The following is a 25,215-nucleotide window of genomic DNA, read 5'->3' on the forward strand; positions in this document are numbered from 1 at the left end:
TTTCACAGAAAACCCTATACGTAGCATGGAGCTGTAAAATGTGTATGTCATTTATGACATCACACTCGCAGCAGAACTCATGTAAACTGGTGGGCATAAAAGGATGTCAATTTATTTCTGTAAATTGCTCACATCTATTGCTGGGTAGAACCCAAGTCCGCTTGAAGCAAATAAACCTTTGTTGTTTATACTCATCTCCATGTCTGTTGGTCTCTTATTGTTTGCAGTGCAGTTACCACATTTTGGTTTTACAACCTGACAGACCATGGTCCGAATGTCACCCTGGGCAGGGTCACACTTCACCTCTACACGCACCAGCTAAGCACTTTAAAACCACAACAGCAGTGATGTGCACAGTGTAAAGAAACAGCAACCTGACAGGTATACAATTTAATAAATAATTAAATAAGTTCCATAACCTCAAATGTGCTCATGGAACCCAATTTATACACATACTGCAAGACCTTAAGCATATCAAACTCACAAATGGGATTTTTGCTTTGATTTAATGTTCAAGAAAGGTTGGAGCTTCCATTTTCTCATTGCACATTCCACCTTGCAAAGACCAGTACATAATCTAGTGAACATAGATGCATTGTGGTGACAAAATTAAATGCTCTCCAAGTTTAACAAGTCAGATCCTGCAACTTTACGACTAGACTTTGTCTAGCAAAATGCCAGCCTTGTTATGTACGATTGAAATGGAATGTTTAAAGAATCAGGGGGTACAAATTACTGTCTAACATGCAACTTCACAGACCTCAACTGTAAATCAGTTGCTCCAGGCATAGTCACCAATTTACATGCTGTTCGCCTCAGCTTTCAGTACAGTAGCTTCATATTACCTGCATCAAATGTCAAATTCAGTCTTCATGCCAGAAACACACATCTACTGACATAGCAATTGACAGCTGCTTCAACACATATATATTACCAAACATTGTTAAATTGCCACTTACTGACAATCGGAAATATATAGTCAGTATTGTGTAATGTCCTGCATCTGCATTGCGGCGGCAGTGGAACACATGCTCCTAGGGCCATGCCCCTCACGCATTTAAATTTAAAGGGTAAAATGATTTTTCTGGTGAAAAAGGTTCTGTCTCCCGTCCCTAGCGAGGGATGCCCCATACAGTATGGAGGAAAGGGGACGAGACATAGGAGTACATTCATGATGCTCACTCCAGCTTCCATCTTTCATTTTAGTTGGCTGAATCCAACACCCACATATTCATTGACAGAGCAAATCACAGCACACTAAGCCTCTAACTGTATTGTTAGAGTGTTTGTCCCTTCTACTATAAATGCTCATGCCTGCACATTCTAAATGTCTAGTATCATGTAAAGTCCTTCTCCTGCAAAACAATATAATATTTTCATGTATGTTCAGGATACGGTCTGTCAAACTCCCAAACCACCAAAGCACTTCAAGACCAAAATATCACTTAACAGGTCTTATTTCATTTGTAAGGTTTGTTATAGCTAAAATACATGTGAGACCACACACACATACACACACAAAGAAAACCCACTGCATAATACTTAAACTCCCACCAAAACAGTTGAAGGTTTTATTATCTGAAATGCAAGAAAATGTCAAGCCCACTCACAACACGAGCAAGGCAAGACACTGCATGGGTACAGGTAACATGGTATGCAAGAGAGACATTCCCAGAGTGGTTGCCTGGATTTTAAACACCTCATTTTGTTACATTGTATCTTATTGGTCAACACAGGTCACTCCACGTACTGCCCGCCAAGTGAAAGCCTCCTGCGAACACACATGCACTACTGTACCATTTTAGGCCACTTGAAAATTATAATTATGAAGGCAATGCAAAGGTGATGACAACTCTATTTTACAGCAATAAAAGTCTGAGGCACTCTAGGAAGAAATTATTCCAGTCCATATTAGTAGCCACATCACAAAGGTTTTTTTTTGGACTAGGGGAGGGAGACAGGATTAACAGGTCATTTGACAGATTACGCTTCACTCTCAAATGGAGTTCTTTCGAAGGCTTTTAAAAAAAGAAATGTTTTTAAAATGTAACGATTTCTCAAAACAACGCTAGTTAACATGAACCCTATTTAGAAATTTTAAAATTTTGATTTGCCCATCATGGAACAAAAGTATGAGAGCAACCGAGAAACCCAGAGTTGCAGGAAACCAAGGCTTCTCATGTTGATGCAGCTGCTGCGACTATCCCTTGAACGGGGTCTGGGTGCTTATGAAGAGTGCCACAGTAGACAATCACTTTTAAGGCTTTATGGTCCTCCTTAGTATTTCCGCAGACCTCACCGTGGTCATTTCCTCTGCAAGTAGACGTCTCCAGACAACTGTGAATGCAACATGTGAGGGTAGGAGAAGCAGCAGCTCAGGCAGTCTTAATTTTATTTTGGTTGAGATTCTAGCACCACTAGAAGTCAAGCGTGGAACAGCGAGTCTCCATGTTTAGGCAATCCAATCCACTAGGCCCGGTATCTTTTTCCAAAGAGGAACACATTGCAAACACCTGGACACATATGCAACCCTCATACACATGACTTGACCGCACTAGTGACCTTGTTCTGCGGCAATGAATTATTTTTTTCAATCCGTTAAATCACCCAAGCAGAATAGAACGATATGAAAACAGATCAGAATTAATTTTGAGGTCCTGAGAGGCCCAGGTTTTCACAGAAAAAGCTTTAGCATTAGATGGGAGTACAAGATGAACCACTGCCTGCCAACACAGACACGCACAACTGGCTACACAGGACTTTGAAACCAGAAGACAAACCTTTCATTGAAACAGAGGAAAATGGTTTACAGGAGAATGTTAGTGGGGGAAAAATAAAACCTCACTTATTACATTTATTATCCAGTAGGATCGAGACCCGTTTTTGGTAGCAAAGAGGCAAGAAGGCAGGCTTGGTACAACCGAAAATGCTGCTCCCTGTTGTAAACTAATGTTATAGACAGCAACTGGGCTGTAAGGAGTGATTAAAAGGTAGACAATAGTGAGGGAGCTAGAAAAAAATAGGCTAATCAAAAGGCAAAAATAGTTCAGAATGAAAAAAACCCTGCTTTTTGAAAACTGGAGGCTCTTCAAGATATGACTTTATAAACCAAATATATTCTTCTGTCAATTACAGTCAACAAGAACAAAACAAGTGATAAAATACCCCTTTTTCTGTACTTTCAGCAAAAATGTAAAGTACAGGGACAAAAAAAGAAAAAAACACCATATAGATTTTCCAGTTCAGCGAAGGAACTAAAACTGACAGATGAAGTGAGGCCGTCCATTGTCTTCAAGCCGCCGGGTCAGTATCTCGCAGCCGGTCTCCGTAACTAATAGTGTGTGCTCAAACTGTGCTGTCCGTTTTCCATCCCTGGTGACTGCTGTCCAGCCATCAGGCCAAGTCTCATCTTGCCAACCACCTGATTAAAAAGAAAGCACATGTCAATTCTTTGGAAGAAACAGCTGTATACTTGGATTTCATTTAAACAAAAGAAAATGGACAGAAATTGGGGCATTGCTATTTCTATAAATTGCCAAATTAGGCAATTCAATAACGTACTGTTAATTACATTTATTTTTTATGCAGGATTTAGTGCTGACCATGTCTAATCTGCACTCTGAGGTTGATGCACAAGAGGGTCAAACGGATAAGCAGATTACAAACCAGAAAGGGCTTTGTTACAGGAAAGGATGGTGTAGTGTAAGTGCGTGGGTAGATGATGGAATTTTAGAATTGAGGTTTGTGTTGCAAAAAGGCCACTGCTTAAGTGTCCCAAACTTAGCAGAAGAGGAGAGGAAGATCACATTGAACGAGATTTTGAAGAAAGGTGGTGTGGTTGGGGTTCCTTTCTGGCTCACTACATTTTCATGAGTGCGCATTTACATTTAGGATTTAGTATTTCCTGTTTCGTTACTCTCGGAGGTTAGTGGAAGCCTTTTCTTTTTAACAAACTTTATTTAACATTTCCAAATGTTAAAGTGAACTTTATACAACAGTAGAAGGATAACATCAATTGTGTTCATCGTTCTCAAATAACATTAAACATAAAAGTCAGGAGAAGTATATACTGCCAAGCCTGCCGGTTTAGAGCCGTCATCAGAAAGAAAAAAACACCACCCAAATTAAAAAGTCAATCTGCCTGTGAGGCCTACCTCATGACCTCCCCCATATTAAAACCACCATCGCAGAAGCCTCTTGTGATAAATACAAGGCCAGACTAAGTCTATGCCCTGCCAGCCGAAGGACCCCTGCAACGGGACGCGGGTGGCCACACAGATTTCCCCAGTGGAAGCACCTTAAGATATGGATTTCTGGGTGTTGATAGGCAATAAAGATAAATGGGGAGCAATGCTAATCCTTGCATCATTATGGACAATGGCACAGCAGGAGAGACTGGGTTGGAGAAACAGTCTGTGCAGTGGACAGGACTGGAGAAATTGCTAGAGCTGCATTTATTTTTAATGAAAAAACTGTTAATCACTGTATTCACCATACTGATAGACAGCAAGGGTCTGGCAGTGGAAGAGGCAGTTTGTCGGTACCATGAGGACATGCCCAAAGCTTTTCATTTGCTTGGCAAAGATCACCACCCATTTAAATTTGAAGAACGAAGGACATACCTGCTCACAGATTCTGTTCAACAGCCATTCCTTTGTTCACTTGCTTGCTACCACTAGTTTAAAGATTTGTGTGGGACAAGGGGGTCGTATAGAAGAAAGGGGACTATGAACACTGGGTACAGTAATCTCTACAACAAGTAACTTTCTTAATGTGAGAGTTCATATATTTGAGAAAAGGTTCTGGAAGACAGTTTGTCTGAACCTAGGGTCAGACGTGTAGCAGATGTTTACACAAATGTGTTTGCTGAAGGCATTGTCCACATTTCCGCCTTACTGATCACTTCCCACAAATGGTTACGCTGGAAAGCCACAGCCATATCTGGAAACCTGATAAAATGGGCATGCAGACAGTTCAGAGACCATTTCTGTAATGCATAGCAATGATTAATACCTGTGATGAGTCACCAGCTGGACACCTTGGCAGCTCGAGTACCTGGATTCAAGAGTAATGCATACAGTATCAAACTTCCTGCACTCTTACCCTATATACATTTTTTAAGGCCCTCCGGACTTCCAAACAATGTAGGACGGCACCGTCGAGTGAATGAGGATTTTGGAAAAAAGGTTGGCAGGACCAGCTCTTCAATAATGTGAACAGAAGAAAATACCTCAGGAAAAAAAGCGGGATGGGTCCTCCAGACTAATTTAATTTTGAGAAAAATAAAAGATTCAGAAGCAGAATAAATACCTATATTTCATAAACTCTCTAAGCCGAAGTAAGGGCTACAAGAAAATTCTCCTTCCAGGAGACTAGCTTCAAGTCTGAATAAGCCATCTGTGCGAAACACTTGTGAATAAAGAGCCGAAAGATTATTTATTTTATAGCTTTTTTTTATGACACGCTTAATACCAGAGTTCGGTTTCGAAGCACAGATCTGGGATTCAAACCTCTGTTGCTCTGCGTGGTCTTGCTTCCAACACCAGCACGTTGCCCCTCTGCTATCACCTGTTCACATATGGGGTGAGGTTTTAACAAGAGAATTAAGCCTCAACCGTCCCTTTATATGCCTCCAACCCACTGAATTCAAGGAAAGAACAAATCTCCCATGTTGCGGTATGCTCCGATAGCTGCCAAGTAGGAGCAACAGCATTCAACAAATGGGAAAAACTGCCAGATGCGAAATTAAGTACATTATTCAATGAACAAGAGTGAGGAGCTTGAAGAGCAAGAATCTAACCCATTTGCTCATACACTGCGAGCCAATGAAGTACTTTCGCACAGCCTGGATGTTCGATTGAACTTGGTAGAGTGCATCCAAGCAACTACGCCAGTCAGCACCCAGAGCCATGCCCCTGCTTGCTGTATCGATGTGATAAACAGAAGCTTCTAACACATCTTCAGCTATGACTTTGGCCTCAGCAATGCCTGCTGTTTCTCCACCAGGAAAAAAAGACTGGAAGTCCCCCAACTCTCCATAATTCCAGATTACCAGTCACCAAAAGAGATCCTGTTGACTTGTCTAAGATGGAGCACAACATTAGCACAGACTTTTTAACCACGAGCCTCAAGAAGCTTATCATTTCTGGTAACCAGGGAGGCCAAGGAGGACGGACCACTGGATCCTGTGGCTGAAGGTGGCATGGCAGGTCCATTTTTTCTGCAAGCAGAGGTCTATAACACGCAACAATTCTTTAGTTTGTAGGTTTTGTGGCACGTGGTTTGTGCTAGAGCTTAGGTGCCTATGCCAGTACAACCTTTTGGGTGAGAGGCTGGATTCATAAGCCCGTAGAGACAAGACCCCAGAAAATACCAGACTCCTGCTGAAGTTCCTCTGGAGCCCAGACTCGCCAAGAACTCCACCAAGCCAACCGTCATAGAACGACTCATCGAATGAGGGACATCATCCTCTGTCTCTCTAGAAGAGTTTGTCTGAATATTGAAGATTGTCAGATGCTGGATCCTGAGTAGTGGGGTTATCCGGAACCTTATGAGGAGCATCAGGAAGAAAGTGAGGAACCTGAATGGGCTGAGAAGGCAGAACTTCAGGTGCTGATGGAGCCAATGGAGTTTAAAGTGATGCTGAAGAAGGGGTCAACTGAGGGGTTGAGAATATAATTGACACAGGAGCAGAAGGAGCCTGTGGCATAAGACCTCCAATCAGTCCAAGTAGTCTACCATTGCTTTGGACCTCAATAAGGACTGAGACCTATACAACAAATACTCTTGTGCCACCTGAGAAAGACATGTGCTAGTAAAGGCTGCAGGGGTCCATATTGCAGTAGCCGGGGTGCAATCGGATTGCACAAAGTAGTAGGGTCCAAAGAAGGTTACCAATTCTAAGTAGTCCAAGATGGCAATGTAGCAGACTAACAAGATGAGGATAATGTGTGCCATTCATTGGTGTGCCAAGCGGGACTGTTAGGCAAGATTGTATGCAGTACCCTTTCGGTGCACTACAACAACCCTGACCTCCTGGTAATAGAAACCCAACCTTTGGTACAGGTCTGTACTACACAGGTTGGTAGTGTGGTCGAGTAGCCAGGCTTATCTCAAGAGGGGCCACTGTGAGCTGTAGGGGAGTTACACAGAGATTCACAGTGACAAGTTTTCAAATAAACTCTTACACACAAGGTTGCTTGATTAAACATTTCTTTTATTTACCAGTTAGAGTAAGCCTTCTTCAGAAGGGGGCAATGTAAAGCAACACACAAATACAGTTAAAAAAATACACTCTTCGTTTTCTAAATCAGCAAATACCCATTTGGGATGACATACAGACACTTCCTACACCCTCGGGTGACTTCAATAGTTAGGGTGCTGTGACATTAATATATCGCTGTTGCATTTAGAATATTCGAGAGGAGTGTCAAAGAAAAGAGGGTTCAGAATAAAACAAGTATTCACACAATTATTCTTAACCAGATAAGTACTTTCAATAGCCCCTCAATGCAAAGTCGGTTAATCCTTTCCTGGAAGGAAGGCAAAACACCTAAGCAGAGGAGAGAAGAGTCATTCAGTGAGCCAGGCCAGCCAATGTTAAGTTAGCAAAAGTCAAGGTGAACTGAGCACTTCTTGCAGGTAAGTAAAAGTCTTGCACAATGTTTTAGAAATCTTTGTAGCAAAAGTAGAATCAAATGAAGGGTCACAAGCGGTTAGGCCTGTGAGTAGTATAAAATGCAAGCAAATCTACAAGAGCAACCGAGACAAGCCTCAACTGAGATGAAGCAAGGTGGCACAACAAGAGGTAAGTTCTCTTAGACTGCACAGTACCTTTAGGTTGAAGAAAAGGGCAGTAAATGGCTTCTGTTCCTGTGCAGCTCTGCAGATCCTGGTGTTCCTGGGCCTCAGTCATGGGGAAAAGAGGGAGGACTTCTGGGGACTCCTGCACTTCAATGGGCCAGTCACCGACTGCCACCGGCAATCTTCAAACAAGTGGCACTCTGGTGTTTCAGATCCTCTCGTCTACTGCAAATAGCACCACCGCAGTTCCTGGCTGTCGAGATGGGTTTTCGTTGCATCTGGGGTCCCGCACTCAGTTGAGGGTGCTCAGACTTGGTCAGTCCGGCTTCCTGGGAGTCCAGAGGATCTTCCTGGAGCTCTTGGCCAGTTTAAAAGCAACAAAGACGTTGTGGTGTTCCTCTACCTGGCTATTCGGTTCCAGGAGCAACTGCAGTGGAAATTGCAACCAGCTTCGATAGGATGTCCAGGTGGCTTACTTTGGAGTCGATTGGTCCCACCAACTCAAAGGGAGAAGTCGTCCTTGCAGGGGCTTCTCTGTCAATATGAATTCAGAGCTTCAGTACAGCAGCCGGGCTTCACCGGCCAAACCAACGGTCCAGGAGTTGCAGCAGGCGTCTCTTCCAAGTTATTCTTCCGATTCCTTCGTCCAGTGGTCGACTCTGCCTTCCAAGCCAGAAAGCCTTGCCTTTTATGCAGGTTTCTCCCATTCATTCTCACCCAGCAGGGTGGCTGTCCTTGCTGGACAGCCAGCCGGCCAATCACCTAAGAGTGCATTCCCCATCTCCTAAGAGACCAAGCACAGGGAGTTTCGGGCACCTACCTCGCTTCCTGCCCCCGCCAGACACCCTGGAGCCAGAGGCGGGCTTTACTCGTGAATCCCGCCAAAGACAAAACAAAGAGACCAAATCTGGTTTGGCACGCCTAGTAAATCTCAAGGACCTTTCCACAAATAAATGGCGAAAAAAGAACATGGGGACATTTTGACAAAAATGGCACCCATGGGTGCTTTACCGTGGCTGTGAACGCAGCCCGCGGTAAAGACAACGGTAGTAAAAAGTAAGCCACTGCCACCATCCATTCATCGAGGAAAGGGCAACAAAATGTTACATGGGAAGCTAGACAAAGGGAATACTAGGTAACCGCTCCAGCACCCTATTGTAAGATAGGGTGTGCCGAGTCTAGAAAGTTACAAATGTAAGTAAAGTCAATTTCACTTTACTGATCTTGGAAACCGTAGTTTATCCAAGAGAAGGTAGTTGAACCTTGGGGAAATCTGAAAGATTTCCATTTGCCACTGCACTGAAGGTGCTGTGTGACAATATAAAAGATGATGCCTATGGAGTTTGTCGGACTCCACAACCAAACGAAACAGTGTACAAAATCACATTAAAATACATGAGCTAAGGGGAACGGAGGAGGTTAACTGGGATAGTAACCCCACTCCTAACGTTGAGGGCCTGTCTGGTGATTAGGTGGCGAGCTGAAATCCTTCCTAACAAGAAAAAATGGATTGCGGTCGTCACAATTATTTGTGTAATGGGGAGAATTTCGGCATCCCTCCACGGGAAAGCTGCCCAATATGAAAAACTGTGGAATGACTTACTGAATGAGTATATTGTCACCAACCCACATGAATCACCAGAGGGGGATCGATAGTCTGTGTACATCACCGCAAACATTCTGTAAGGACCACACCGGAAAGAGTAACCGCCTGAAGGCCATCAGAGAAAGTCGCCGTTTCTAATGCAACTAAATATTGTCAGCTACTGACTATGAACGTGTTTTTTTACAAGCCATGCACGCTAGTATTGAGGACATGAACAAAGGAAAGAGCTCATTAAAGCCGTTGCTCCTATCCAGATAGAATTTCAGAGCGCGTCTGACATCCAGACAGTGCAAGAGTCTGAGCCTCGTTCTTGGGGTCAGCAAAGAATGTAGGGAAGACTATTTCCTTGTTTAGATAGAAAGCGGAGGGTACCTTGGTTAGGAATGCCAGGTGTGTCCGCAGGACCACCTTATCCCTGTGGAAAGTGGTATAGCGTTCTGATGCCACCAGAGCCTGGATCTTGCTGACTCTGCAAGCGGAGGCGAGTCCTACTAGCAGAGCTGTCTTAAGGGTGACCAGCTTGATGTTAGTGGACGCCATTGGTTCGAATGGTTTGTGTGCCAAGACGCCCAACACCACACTGAGGTCCCACACAGGGTGTGGCTTCTTGATGGGTGGGTAAAGTCTGGACAAGCCCGGGAGATGTTTCTCGACGATCGGATTGGAAGAGAAGGCCTCCTCCAAATTTCTGTAGGCCCCTATGGCTGCCAAATAGGTGCGACATGTGTCCACCTGTACGCCTGAGTGCGTGAGGTGTGCCAAGAAGGAGAACACATCGTCCAGTGTGCACATGGGGGGGGGGGATGGGTGGGGGAGAGTTGATCGCCTTAGAGTCCGCCTAGTGACAGAACCTGCCACATTTACTCTTATATTGGCTCCTGGTGGCCTTGCTCCTGGTGATCTCCAGGTTAGCCCGTGATAGGCTCAGGTGCTTGAGGGTGATCTGCGCAGGAACAATCTGCTCAGGAACAACGCTGCAAGGGCTAACTTCTGGGGAGCGGGATGGAGAACCCTGCCCCCCTGCTAGGACAGGTGGTGTGCTGGACCCAGCAGAAGGTGAATGGGTGGTCTATCTGTGAGGCTGAGCAATTCGGAGAACCACAGTCTCACCGGCCACCAAGGAGCCATCAGGTTGATGCTGAGATGAAAAGCTTACTTTTATCTTTGAGTACCCCGGGGATCAGGGGTGTGGGAGGAAAAGTATAGGCTGTCATGCCTTCCCATTGAATCTGCAAAACGTCGCCCAGTGAACCGGGGGCCGTCTATGCCACAACGCAAACTGATGGCACTTCCTGTTCTTCCAAGAGGCAAAGTGATCCGCCCGTGGATGGCCCCTTGTGTCGAAGACCACCTGCAGCGCCTGGCTGTTCAATTGCCACTCGTAATTGTCTGAGCCTGTCCGCTTTCAAGTTGGCCTCCCCTGGGAGGTAGACGGCCGTGAGGTAGATGTTTTCCAGGGCCCCTTCGCACATGCTGACCGCTAGGTTGCACAGCGGACGGGACCTGGTATCCCCCTGCTTGTTGACATAGTACATGCTGGTCGAGTGGTCGGTCTGGATGAGGACGGTCCTGCTCCTAATGAGCAGAAGGAAGGCTCTGAGGGCTAACCAGGTGGCCCTGAGCTCCAGTCAGTTGATATGCAACTCCTGCTCCTGCCAGGTCCAGACTCTGGATGCTGCGGCTGTCCAGAGTGGCTCCCCAGCCCTCTAGGGAGGAGTCCGTAGAGATGGTGACCTGCAGGGCAGCTGCCGGAAGGGCTTTCCCATCAGCAGGTTGCAGTCCTTGGACCACCACATGAGGTCCAAGTGGAGAGAAGGCGGTATGCTGACCAGCTCCGCTTGGGAGCCCCTCTCCTGATTCCATAAGGCTGCGATGTGCAGCTGTAATCTCATCCCGCGTCACGTGCGGGGCACGGCCAGAAGGACCACTGCCATGATACCCAGTAAGTGTTGGTACTAAGCCGAGGTCACTGCCCTGGTAAGGAAGTGCGCCGTGGCCCTCTTGATTGGCGTAATCTTGTCCTCCGAGGGAAATACCTTCTCCGAGCACGTGTCCCAAATGAGGCCCAGGAAGGTGAGGCTCTGCGTGGGCTGCAGTTGAGACTTCTTGAGGTTGATCATAAACCCCAGGTCATGGAGCGTGTTCATAAGCGGGGAGGAAGTGTGGGTAACTCCCTCCAGGGATCTCACCCTGACAAGCCAGTCGTCCAGGTACGGGTAGACATGATGGCCCTGAGGAGGGCCGCTACTGCATTCATGAGTCTGGTGAATACCTTGGGGGCTGAGTTGAGGTCAAAGGGTAGCACCTTGTACTGGAAATGACAGCCCATGATCCTGAAGCGTAGGAAGGAGCGATGTGGCTGCCAAATCGGGACATGTAAGTAAGCGTCCTTCAGATCCAGTGAACACATCCAGTCTCCCCTGTCTAATGTCTCATGAGTGCTGGCGTAACCATCTTGAATTTCTGAAGAGGGAGGGAGAGGTTCAGAGTGGATAGGTCCAATACAACTCTCAGGCCAGCCTGGTTCTTCTTTTGTACGGCGAAAATCTGGAACAGAAGACTAACCCTCTCTGGGAGGCTGGTACTAGCTCTCGACGAGCGACCGGATCTCTGCCAGCAGAGTTGCTGTCCCAATAAGTGGGAGTGGAGAGGGAGGTATCGGTAGGCGGTACTCAGTGGATACTACGGATAGGATCCAGGGGTCAGCGAGTTTTTGCCACTAGAAATACACGTGAGAGGCTAGCTTGCCACCCACTGCAGACACGTGGACCTGAAGGGACGCGTCATGCCTTTTTTCATTCTGAGGCTGCCGCTGAGGAGGGGTTTTTGGGGGGGGGAGACTGGAAGAAGCCCTTGCTCCCCCCCCCCTTTTGTTGCTGGTGCTGACTCGGCGAGCGGTCAGGTTGTCTAGACCTCTGTTCCTGGAATCCCCGTAACCCGCCAAACCCTCCCACCCCCCTTGTCAGAGCACCGATGCGTGGCCTTCGTCAGGATAGATCAAGATTTTGCAGTCTGCAGGCTGTTCTTTTGACTAATTCATAGTCTGTGGTAGAGTGAAAGTGGTCACTCCCCTCGAACGGGAGGTACAACATGCGATCCTGGACGTCAGGGTTAAACTTAGTTTCCCGAAGCCAGGCCATCCTTCTCATGTCCGTGGCGATGCAGATGGCCTGGAAAGAGGTATCGATGTGGGCCACAGTGGACTCCATGATGTCCTGCACTACCAGCCTGGCTTCTGCTAGATCCGCCCTGAAGCGTGCCTGGCTCTGCCCCGGAAGTTCCAGGGGGATGGCCGCTATTTCCCGCCAAAGCTTCTGGTTAGCGGCTGCTAGCATGGTATCCGCGTTGGCCTGACGCAGGTGCAGGGAGGCCTTGCAGTACAGCTTCTTTCCATACGCCTCCAAGATCTTCTCCTTGCTTAGCAGCCCTGAGGACAAGGTGGCCGAGGACGACTGAGGCTTAGTGTAGAGTGACACCGCAGCGATCACCGAAGAGTGTGGTTGAGAGTGCGCCGACAACAAAAGTGTATCCCCCTCTATCTGTTTATACTTGCCAATTAGGCGCCGATTGACAGGTTGGGCCGAGTGTGGCTTGAGCCACCCCTTTTTCGACAGTGCCATGATGTCCTTTTACATCGGGATACCAGTCTTGGTAGGGGGTCTTAGGGTGAGGACTTCTGCCAAGACCCCCTCCTCGGGCTGCTCTACCTCGGGTTGAGGAAGGCCCAAATATTCTGCTTAACCTGTAAGCCTGTCGTGGAAGGCCTTTGCCGACGACGGCGTGTCGGGGTCCTCGTCCGTGACCGCCAGTGTGTCTGGCTGGTCCGGAGCAGGTGGCGGGGTGCTGGGCGCCGTGGGCTGCAGTGTGGAGACCAGAGCCGGAGGCTGCTGCGGGACCACCTGTGCTGTGGGAGGCATGGGAATCGGAACCGAAGGAGTCGGCAGGGGCAGCAGGGGCTGCGCTGGCGCCTGCGGCGCTAGAGACATGGGAGGAATAACTATGGGCACCGGTGGAGTGACCGGAGAGATCAATTCCTTGACAGCATCCCGTAGGATGGCCCCCATCTGGGGGGTTCTCCTCAGCGTCAGGAACCTTTCGAAGAACCTGTCTTCAGAGGCAGAAGAGGAGGCAGGGCATATTGACAGAGTGGCTGGGGGCTGCTGGGGCCGGAGCGCACTCTGTCTAGGTTGCTGGGGGATCTTGCCCTGCGCTGCTGATGGATAGACTGTAGGCCATGTACCTGGTTGACACCAGTCCCACCTTGAAACTCGGTCACCCACCAGTTCTGTTCCTAGGAGTGGCATCGGATAAGCGGCCATGTTGTCTGGAACAGTGCCCATTTTGTCGAGCTACGTGCAAAAGTCGTGGTGCATGGCTCCCTGTGCCCAGCCTATTCAAGACTCTTGGTTGTTGGAGAATGAGGCCTATCCAGCACCTCAAGTCTAGGCCTGGAAGGCATATTGCCATCGGCATTGTCGCCAGTAGTGCTGCATGTAGGCACCACCTCGGACATTGAGCCGGTACTAGGGCGTTGCCCCTCTGGTGTACACCCGGTAAAAGAACCTTGCGGTCCCCGAGCACTGATTCCGGAAGGATCCGATGACCCCTCGGCCAGTAGCTGGACTAGCTTTGGTGCACGTGCTGGTACAAGAACCCGAGAGGTTCCTCCCGCTTGGGCGTTTCCTCAGGAAGTTACCCCTACGGCGTGCAATGGAAAACAGCAGTTTTCTTTTGGGCCTCGATGTCGGACACATTTCTTCAAGGCCTCTTGAGGCGACCCTTTGAAGAGCTCCCTCCACCTAGCTAGCCTGTTCTTTAGTGCGCGTGGAGTCAGTGCGTCATATGCAGTACAACCACCCCAGCCGTGGTCAGGCAAAGAGCATGGGGGTCAGAGTAGGAAAGAAGCCCGCTGAAGTCGACATGCGCCTGGGAGGAGCGTGACGCCGGAGGACCAAGTAACTGAATGACAAATGAAGACAAAAAGATAGAAGAATCAGGGGTAGAGCGTGTGGAATTACATGGCAGGGCCAAACCCAGGAGCACTGGTGAAATCGGCCCGTTCCCGTCGACACAGAAAAAGGGGACGGAGGAGTGGCACCGGTGGGCAGTCAGGGTAGCACATGCTGCCAGAGCTGGACCCCGACGTGCCTCTAATTTTAAAGGGGAAGAAGGTTTTTCTGGTGAAAAAAGTTCTGTCTCCCGTCCCTGGGAAGGAACGCCCATGCAGTATGGAGGAAAGGAGACTGGACGTTAAGAGTACAGAAAGTTAGGAAGAGCTGAATCTCAGGCTGCAACTTTAATTCATTGATTTAAGTTTATAATTAAAGTTTAAAAATGCTGTTTGTTTTATTGGTTACATTTTAATTCAACCTTTAACATACATATTTTCAAAGAAACATAATTCAAAACAATACACATTTTTCCAAACAAAAAATAAAAAAATAAAACCAACTGTACTAATCCAGACATTGACACCATAAAGTAAATTAATTTTAAAATTCATTCTCATTCAAAAGTTAAATCAAATTATTCAGAGACCGCGTTTACAATTGGTGTAGTAGAGCCCATCAGACAATTCCACATCTGATCACTCGATAGAAAATGATCCTTGGTAAACTTCTAAAATGCTCTTGACCTTATCTGTTCAAAGGCTGTACATGATAACAAGATGTCTGGCTGTTTGTTTCCTGTTTATAGTATCTGCAAGTAACAGCGTGCTCTACTACCAGGTCCCATCTCAACAGGGTTTCCTTTGTATGCAACAGATTTAACTGAAATATCATGAAGGTGGACTGCATAGATTTACTAGTATAAAATCGATAAATATGGCGCCATGGTTCCTTGCTTTTTATGATCGGATTTTAGATGGCTAAGCGATGAGTAAGCATGTAATTCTGATACAGTGGTGGCCCAATCCAAAGCAAATACCTTTTTTACTTTGTCGGGATTGCGAACCAGACCGGACTCAGTACAGTTCGTCTCCATCAACATAATGGAAAGACTTTTCATTTCGCACACAGCTCGAAGACCCCCCTCCCCCCAAATCACATGCTTCTGCAAAATCGCACCACAGTGAATTAGGTATTGGTAATAGCATTTTATCATAGAGGGATAAATAAAGCCACAAAGCTCTTGCCTTAAGTGAGAATGCCCAATTCATACCGAATAATTGAAAGGTTGGAGGTGGGGAATCCTTCTCCACATCAAGGCTCCAAGAAACGGGAGATAATCTATCAAAACCAGATCGTATATCTCTATCCCGTATAATTCAAGTTTTTAATGCAAGGTAACATTAAAAAAGTGTCATGCATGGATGTACAATGTTACTGCACAACAGAGTTGAGGAAGATGCCGGAAAGATTATGAGCTGTGGTAAGCAGGCTTGTGTATTCGTCTAAGGTAACATGATTCATTTAATTTCCCTGATATACAGCCTCAGACCACAATTCTGGGTAAGAAAAACTCAGTGTTTCTTAAAACTCTAAAATGATTTAAAATGACTCGCCTTCAACTAAAGTGGTTCCCATCTTTACTAGGGAAATCACTAGAATGTTATAGATCTATGAACCATGTCTAAAGAAAACATTCTTTCCCTGCCTACACAAGTCTCACTACTGGCTACCACACAAGGATTCATTCCCATGACCAAACATATATAAAACACTCTAAAAACGACTATGCTCTCCTTCTACAATTGCTTCTATCCAGGTATTCATTTAAAGAGACCATTGCTGCTTATCAAAACACTATTTTCTCCAGTATCAAGACAAGTAAGGTATCAGAGAAAAGTTACTTTAGCAAATAACATTTAGAAACATCTATTCCTTTCAATTAGCGCCCCCTATACAAGTGTAGGGTTGTGAATGCATTGGATGCATGCAGATCATTTAGATGTAAGTAAGAACAGAGAACAGCTGACTTATAGGTTGGATAAGGAATATAATAAGGAATATAATATCCACTCTTCTCAGAAAAATGGTGTGCAGCTTCTCAGTATACGCATGGGCAGCTTTCACTCTACATCTCTGTGCGTCTCTTCAGACTATACATGTGTTAGCAGAGAATTAGCAGGGACCCAGTCAGTGTGAGATTACTCCACCAGCAAGCCCTCGCTTTCAGCTGGCTGCATGGAAACCAATTTCCAACCTGGGCTGGTCATTCCTCTCTCAATGGCTTCCATCTACACCGCTCTTCTTGATTGGACAGCCACCCACCCCTTTCTGCAAACTGCTGTGAGAGAGATTGCAAAGGAGTGTGTGCTGAAAGTGAACAAAAGGTGAGGTTTCTGAGGTGAAAGGCAAGTCGACCACTGGTACTTGAAGTAACCGAAGAAGACAACCAGAGACGCCTGCAGACCCTTTGCATCACTGAAGTGGCTGTCCTGACCCCGTTTTCTACGCGACAGGGGCTCCGAAGAGTACTCCTTAGCTTAGGCTGGTGGGACTAACCAGCGTCGAGACGAACTACAATCTGAGCCATCTCCCAAGGAGCTGTGTCTTTCCAGAGCTGTAGACTGCAAATACCAGGAGGCCGCCAACCCAATCGAAGTGCAACGTCTTGCCGAGGCCGAATCCGTCCAAGTCTTTCCTGGGCTACAGGTGACCCTCCAAAGACACAATCCGACTCATCCAAGTCCCCTCACCAGAGTGCAGGACTCCATGAATCTAAGATCGACTAGGTGAATACCGTCCTCTGTTGGGGCTGAGAAAAAGGGGCCAAAACCACAGACTGACTAGAGAAAATTATGAAATCCATGCCAAGTGTCCTCTTTCGAGACTGCTGCTGAGACATCTCATTCAGAGCCCTTCCTTTCATCACCAGACCAAGGAATCGTGATACTAGGTCTGTCATTGCTGCAGAGAGGAGAATCCAGCCACAAACATTTATTTTAACCTAAGACACTGTGGGGTGAAAAGATATTGCTTACCCTTAATCAAGTTGTCGCTCCAAAGTGTTGTAGTGCGTGAAGATGTGTACAGAGTGTACACTTCTACTTCATACCCAAACTGCAGACTTGTGTCCCTTTAGTGAGTCCTTTAACAGGATCTCCATTGTTGTGTTACTTCTTCTAGTATTCTTATCTAGAGACTAAAAGTAACCACAGGAACCTTTGCTGTTCTGCTGCTTTGCATAGAGTTAGGGATCAGACTTTTAAAGCTTTCCCTGGTCTGCTTCATAAAGACCTAAAACAGCCTTAGGATTTATACATACCTTACAGTAGCTAGAGGCTCCTTTAAAAAATTTATATAGGCCCTACTCACCTTAATTAGCTGCTGCTCTTCTAAACCTGTAACCCTGGGTTGTGCCTCCCTGAATTGCTTTGGTGCTATTCTAAAATAGTTTAATAAAGTCCTTACTTAACTTAGAAACTGTATTACACACACTTCTTCAAAGTATACTGGATATAACTAGCTACTAGATAAAATATAGTTCTGTGCCAATAGCTCAATTACTTAACCTGAAATACATTGTGTCTTTCTTAAAGTGTAATTGGGTTTTGCTTTCCCTGCTTGGTGCATTCTAAAATAGTTATTGAGTGTTCATACTCATCATTGAGATGCTTGAGGCCCCTCATGAATGTAGGAGTTTATTTACTAGCTCTTAATTGAGTTCTAAAAAGTAATGTTTAAAGGTGTATACTTAGAACACGGTTGGTTTATTATGTGATTTAATAGAGTGTCACTGCATGACTGACAGGGTCAACTACCCTTGAAATACTGATTGTATTCTAAATGTATATCTAACATGGAAAGTAGATTACTATCCTGAATGTATAACCTTATGTTTGACTCACCTTGACTTGTTTCTTTAAAGAAGGTTATACCTTTGGTTTGCATACCATAGGTAGAGTTGTTTTAATGATTGTGTTTGTTTCTTTGTACCATATGCTCTCGCCCTCCCAAGATAAGCCGGACTGCTCAGTCTACGACACCAAATGTACTCGGGTGGTACAGCCATATACTTTTTTTTAATGATTTATTTTATTGCAAACTTTTCATAGTCTTAGTTTCTTACACATCAACTTAAATGTATGTATCACATGAATCCATCTTAGTTCAAGTGAAACGTCCTTAAGGATCTATCATTTACACAATGAAAAAGGTCTCATGAATTTCGTCCTCACAACAATCATAGAATCATAGAATCATTTTCTCCAATTAAAAATGTTGTCCACCACTCCACCTATAAGGATTCTACATTTTTACAACTGTCTGCCAAAAAACGTGTCCTCTTCAGTGTTAGGGCCTTGCACTCAAGTAGCAGATGTTTTACAGATTCTATTATCTTCTGCTTTTGGCAGAATCTGCAATGTGCCTCAGACTTGGGAATTTGTCCTTGCGTGCTTAGTATCTCTATTGTTGGTAATAAATTCAAGAGCAATCAGCTCTACATACGGAAATTTGGACAGATACAAGGGAAGTTGGCCAATCTATCTTCTTTCAGGCTCCAAGGATAACGATAGTTTATAGGTAGATCTTCTTTCTTTCTATACAATCTTGTCTACGAATAGTGTGTTTTACCTTCACCAGGTTTGTTATTAGATGTTCATCATGCAAGTCCAGGGAATGCAACCAGTTTCGACATTTCTTTTTCCACTTGTCGAGAAGCCAGTCACTTGTATTCTGTGGATTAGTTTACAAGATTTCAAACGGCGGCAGGTAATTACACAATACACTTGCGATACAATGCCAATGAGTTCCACAATACGATGGACTGTAAAGATTGCAGGCCCAATTCATATCTCACTAAAGTTATTGGTGTACTTTTGGGGAGGTAGAAACTAGTCAACACCATTATTTTCATTTTTTTCACATTGATTCGCAAGCCATTCTCTCCAAAGTAAGACTCCATAATGTGAATTCTTCGCTGCAAGCCAACTGCTTTCGGATCCAGGATCACCAAGTCATCTGCATATATGACCCATGGAATCGCAGCAGCATTTATTTTTGGCGGGAAGGCTGACAGCTTTTTGGCTCACACCCATGTCGTACAGATGGATGTTAAATAGTGCAGAAGCCAGTGAGCATCCTGGTTTTAGCCCCCCTGAAGGTGTTAATTTTTCCATAAAACACACCCTCTTTTGTTAGTCTCGCTTGGATGGAGGCTGATGTGTAAAGCGCATTTATTACTTCTAGCAAGTCTCTAGGGCATCCCCATAAATTAAACTTATCCCATAATCTTTCCTGGCTGACAATGTTGAAAGCTTGTTCGAGGTCGATGAAGGCCACATATAATTTATGTTCTTGACTTGATGGCTTTCAGGTTCAGCAGGAATAGATTAAGGTTTGTACCCACGACTCTTACAAAGCCAGACTGTCTGGGATCCAGTCTGCCTAATTGGTTTGCCCAAGATCTAAGGTGACAGCACTGCAACAAAACATTTTCCCAAAATGTCGAGCAGGGCTATCGGGCAATAGTTGCGCGGCTCTTCTCCATTTCCTTATTCGAATATGGGGATGTTACAGGAAACTGGCACTTTTCTGGCCACTGAGATCTCGATAAATAGCAGCATAGAAAAATCAGCCCATGCCCCAGGGTTCAGTTTCAAAATTGCATTGGCACGGCCATCAGGACACGGGGCATGTGAAGAACTAAGGTTTTTTAGCAACATTACAAGGTCATCGCTTTCTAATCCAAATGACCAAGGACCACTTGAAACATTTGAGTCCACATAGTGTCCAATGGTTGGAGATGTGCACAACGCTGTGAAATAGATTTCCATAGCTTTTCTGGTACATTAGGGAGAGATGTAAATTGAAAGGTTGTATTGTTATTCAGCATGGCCCATAGATTTTGGGTCTTCGAGAAAATGGTTTTCAGCATTTGTTCGGAATCATACTGTGACGTAAGGGTTTTAGAAGAAATCACCCAGCTCTTGTATTGCCGTTTCCTAAATCTCTCCCTGGAACTTAAGTTTTCTCATATCTGCTCGATAGATTTTTCGGATTTGAATCAAGTCCTTGCTATATGCGTGTATTCTTCAAAAGGCGACTTGAGTCCATCTTCCGCTTTTCTGAGAAGGGTAGTAGAATGCCAAAGTACTCAACTCCCTGTTTTCCAGGCCCCCTTTCATACAATATTACTCAATGATGGAACATACATCTGAGGGGTTGATTCTCAGTAGGTTTCCACTATAAGAGACTTGCATAGGGACGCATCGCCATACGCACTTGAGGACTTTTCCATGTTATTGTTAGAAGAGGATGATCACTACTATCAGTTGGAGTAATTACTAAGATGCCAATCAAATCTCTTTGTATTTCTCGACACAAAATCGAGATGTGCTTTTTGATCATTGCGAGTCCAATTAGGTTTGCCAGGCACGCAAGTCTCCCTTGATGAGTCCATTCAACATTAAGTCTTGCGGTCTTAATTCTCAGGTCCATAATGCAGCACTATTCTTTAATTCAGCATTCCCAATCATCTTACCCTCGGAATCCAAGCACTTGATGTTGAGATCTCCACAAATCATGTGAGGATTGACTGTATGCAGCATCGATCAATTCTGTTAAAGTATTGAAGAAGCTTGCATCTCCAATTGTAGTCGGATTCCAATATAGATTAAATACTATAAGTGTTTTCTTAAATTCAGAATGGGGCTTTTGCTAGTTCAAAATTAGCATTTGGATAAATGGATGGGGATTCTTCTCCTCCAATGAGGTTAGTCCTTGCCCAGAGTTCACCAAGGTCATAAGGCCGGAATGTGGTCAGCCTGTCCCGCCTTTTGGCGCAGGGTTTCAAAAGATGTTATAGCCCTCGATATATTTTTTTTCCCGGATCCAGGTTTCTTGTAAGCAGAGAATATCATATGATAAGCCCATCTTGTTAGGGAGAATTTATTTTTCTCACTGTTTTATGGAGTCTGGTAAATTCCATAGGTGTCTGCTTTTTGCATTGTAACACACCACACATTTTGTGCAGTGCCACTGAAGTCCTCTGGACTTCTCTTAATGCGCAACTACATTTTCTTGGGCGAGCTACTGTTCCCACCAATAGTAAGATGACCCCTGTCTTACTTACCTTTAATTTATGGGTCCAGCACACACTACTCTATGTGGAGTGCCTGGGGGATTACATAGTAACTCCTTCAACCCATTTCTCGGTAACATTCTGTTACACTAATTCACTTGAATGGCTAGTAGCAGTTATTTTTTTATTTACTACCCGGTAACAAGTATCTGCAGGCCGATACCTCAGCTGTAGTACAGTGCCCAGGGGTAACCGTTTGCACCAAATGCCCTCCCCCCATTTAATTTCTTCGCCATTTCTTGTCAGTTTCTTCTGGGCTTTTACTATGTTTGAATCGGGTTCGAGTTCTTTGTTTGTTTTGCCTTTGGTGGGTTTCAGCCCTGAAGCCGCCCAGGCTGCACTGTGCCTGGAAAGGCAGGAAGTGAGAGAGGGTCCCGAAACTTCCCGTCCTTTGTCTCTAGGTTTGCCTGAGTGAAATAAGTACCAATTGGCCGGCTGGCTGGCCTGCAGGACAGCCACCCTGCTGTGTGAACAGCCTAGGGCTGTGAATGAATGGGAACTTCCAAAAATCTCACTTTTTATGCGACTAGAGGCACTGAAGGACAACAGCTGAAGAAGACTACGTCAGCAGCACCATCTTGTGCTTGGTGAAGCCCTGCAGCTGTGCTAACCCAGTTTTTGAATCGACTGGGAAGACCCGTACAGGACAACTTCCTCTCTTAGGCTGGTGGGACCAACTAGCCTCAAGACAAGCTATTTTGGCGCAACCCCCGACTTACTGCGACTTTCCAAGGCTGCAGAATCCCAATACCTGGGGTACCTCAACCATCTTTGAGTGCATTGTGTTCCGAAGTGCGAATCCAGACAAAACTTAGTGGGTATCCAGAGGACCCTACAGAAGCAGGAAATTTGTACCCAGAGTCAGCTCACCAGAGCTGCTAGTTCTCCTTTGGCGCTGAGAAAAAGGTGCCAAACCACAAAGAGCTCCTGAATCCATTGCTGTCCAAGTCCCTCTCTCGAGTGCTGCTGCAGGAGCCCGCCAGACGTCCTCCCTTTCATCACCACGAACAAGGAATAAGGGTCTGCTGCACTGCAACCAGAAGGCATCCAGCTGGAACAGATTCTTCAGTTCACAGGTACTGTGGGGGTAGGGGTACATTATCCTTCTGCCATTTGGGGTGCTTCCTACCTTGGGGAGTGCCATTTAACCCTACTCTGAGTTGACCTTAACTTACTTGCACTGGGCCTTTCAGCTTGTGCTTCTTCAAGGTGACTCCTCTTGCGCTGCTGTGATTTCTTTTTGAACAACTGACGATTTAAGAACATTTTCTAAGAAGAGCATTAGAACTTTGCCCATTGACTTTGGCTGTCCTGGCTCCCTTAAGGCCCCCTTCTGAACTGAATGGCTTTGGCAGTGCTTGTTCCCTTGCAGGTTTTAATTGCTGAAGCCTATTAATGCTAGGATAAAAGACTCACTGCATCACTTTGGGAGAATCTAACTGTTTTTGTAGAATACCAGTATGTTCTGATCTAACCCTAAACTGTCCCTCCTTAACTCAATACTGCAAAGGTGATACAAAATAAGTGTTATACTGACCTCCAATGACATCACCCTTGGTGCTGGAAAATGTGTAACTTATGAATGAATTACTCACCTGCTTTATTGTTCACTTTAATTGAATCCCAACTTGGGATGAATGTTGCTGCTTTTTTTTTTTTGAAAACTATTTATTGACTTTTACTAAAAATGGAACAAAACATAAGAACCCATACCCCTCACTCCCACCCCCTCCCTCCTCCCTCCTTCCCCTCAGACAACGAGCTACCACTTTCCAGTTCAGTTCACCATTCCCACGCGTAAGCGTAATGCGAACATTGAAGGTCCAACACTCTCAGGCACTGCGGGCACCATATCACCCTAAAATCATCTTTAAGGAAGTCCACATTTCGCCCCAGTCCGCCGCAAAGCTCTGTAGTTTGTTTTGCATGGTATAGGTCACCCATTCCAGAGCCACTATTTCTCACATCTTCCGGAGCCAGTCCTGGCAGACAGGGACCTCAGCGATCTTCCACCTTCAAGCTATTAGCATCATAGCAGCCAACGTTAATATCGCCCTTGCTTTCTCCCTCCCTCCCTCTAGGTTTGCCCGCCGCCTCATTTGCCCGAAAACCCAAAAGAATGTGCAACAGCGTTCGGACGTCTCCCAGGCCAAAGGCCAGGTCTTGTGCTTCCCTTATCTCCCCCCAAAATGGTGCGATCTTTGGGCATGACCACCAAATATGCTCTGCTGTGCCTACCAGGCCACAGCCCCTCCAACACTTCTCCGAAATCTCTGGATACATCCTATGGAGCCTAGCGGGGGTGTAATGCCACCCATACAGTATCTGGTACCAAGTTTCCTGCAGTTGAGATGCCTTAGCCAATTTAGGTATTTTTCGCCATAGACATTCCCATTCTGGTCTACCGATATCCCCCCCCCCCCCAATATCTGTTCCCATTCCCGCATATAGGGTCACTGGGTACCCGCATTAGCCCTGCTCAAAGTCTTGTAAATGTTAGAAATTAAGCCTTTCGAACCGTCGTTAGTGAGGAGAAGCTTCTCAAATGGCGTTGGGTCTCTGCTGGCCGCCATTTTAACTCCTGGTTGCATAACCCAATGTCGAATGTGTGCATACTGCAATCTCTCGCTTTCATGGATTGCAAATTCCCTCTTACAATCCTGAAATGAGAGCACTTCCCCCTCCCGGAACATATCTGCCAGTTTCCCGCACCCACCTTCCTGCCACTGAACAAAAGCCCCTTTCTCCATTTCGGGGGAGAAGTCTCCATTACCAAAGATGGGAGTAAAGGGGGACGGGAAGGTAGTTATGCCTCCGGTGCCCACCAGTTTATCCCAGGTATCCGCCATAAGCTTAGTAGTAGCGCTCTCATAGAAGTGCCGGGGTCTATATTGCTTAGGAAGCCATAGAATTTCTGCTAGGTTACGGTGTGCTACCGCCCTGTCCATCCTCACCCACAGGTGGTCTGGAGACCCCTCATCACCCATCAGCCATTCCCTGATGACACGAAGCTGCGCAGCCTCGTAATATCGGCGAAAGTTCGGCAGTGCCAGCCCTCCCTCACCCTTGGCCGTCGTCAGAAGCCTAAAGGCCACTCTGGCCCTTTTCCCTTCCCAGATGAACCCTTTGGTGAGCGAGCCCAACTCTTTAAAGAAAATTGAGGGGATAGGCAGCAGGATAGCCTGGAAAAGAAATCAGCCTTGGCAACGTGACCATCTTCACCCTGGCTATCCACCCCATCCAGGACACTCAGTGCTCCCTCCACTTCTGGAAGTCCTTTTTAACCGCTTTGAGGAGCAGGGGGAAGTTAGCCGCATATCACCCTGTTAAAGTTGCTGTGATTTTCACCCCCAGGTATCTGATCCCCTCCCTTGCTCCTAATAAACTGCAGACCCTCCTTTAGCCCTTCACGTTCCTCTGCCTTTAACGTCAGGTTCAGCACTTCTGACTTGGTGTTAATCTTTAAACCAGATGCCTCCCCAAAGGCCTCCAATAAGGTCACACTCGCTTGCAGCAAGTCTTTCGGTGCGGTCAAAATCAATAACATGTCGTCTGCGAAAGCTGCAACTTTCTGCTGTTCCCCTCCGAAAGAAATGCCCTGAATCTCCCTACTCTCCCTGATTGCCTGGAGGAGAGGTTCTAGATAAATCGTATAGAGTATTGGGGAGAGTGGATAGCCTTTCTTAGTACCTCGCCGCAAACGTATTCGCCTAGAGGCCTTACCATTAACCATCTCTCTGATACTAGGGTCCTGGTAGTTAGCTCGGACCATCCTC

At 45.9% G+C, this 25,215-nt stretch overlaps 1 protein-coding gene across 1 annotated transcript in view; it reads right to left on the reverse strand.

Moving 5' to 3' along the window:
- Positions 1–1,542: 1,542 nt before the first annotated feature.
- METAP1 (methionyl aminopeptidase 1) overlaps positions 1,543–25,215 on the reverse strand; it is a 673,612-nt gene continuing 649,939 nt past the window's right edge. Inside the window, exon 11 of the mRNA XM_069630447.1 lies at positions 1,543–3,421. Within this exon, the coding sequence (XP_069486548.1) occupies positions 3,255–3,421 (167 nt within the window). The 3' untranslated portion in view covers positions 1,543–3,254. The remainder of the gene's footprint in view (positions 3,422–25,215) is intronic.

The sequence above is a fragment of the Ambystoma mexicanum genome, chromosome 6q (assembly GCF_040938575.1).
Source record: "Ambystoma mexicanum isolate Mex_15411 chromosome 6q, UKY_AmexF1_1, whole genome shotgun sequence".
In the NCBI taxonomy this organism is placed as follows: domain Eukaryota; kingdom Metazoa; phylum Chordata; class Amphibia; order Caudata; family Ambystomatidae; genus Ambystoma; species Ambystoma mexicanum.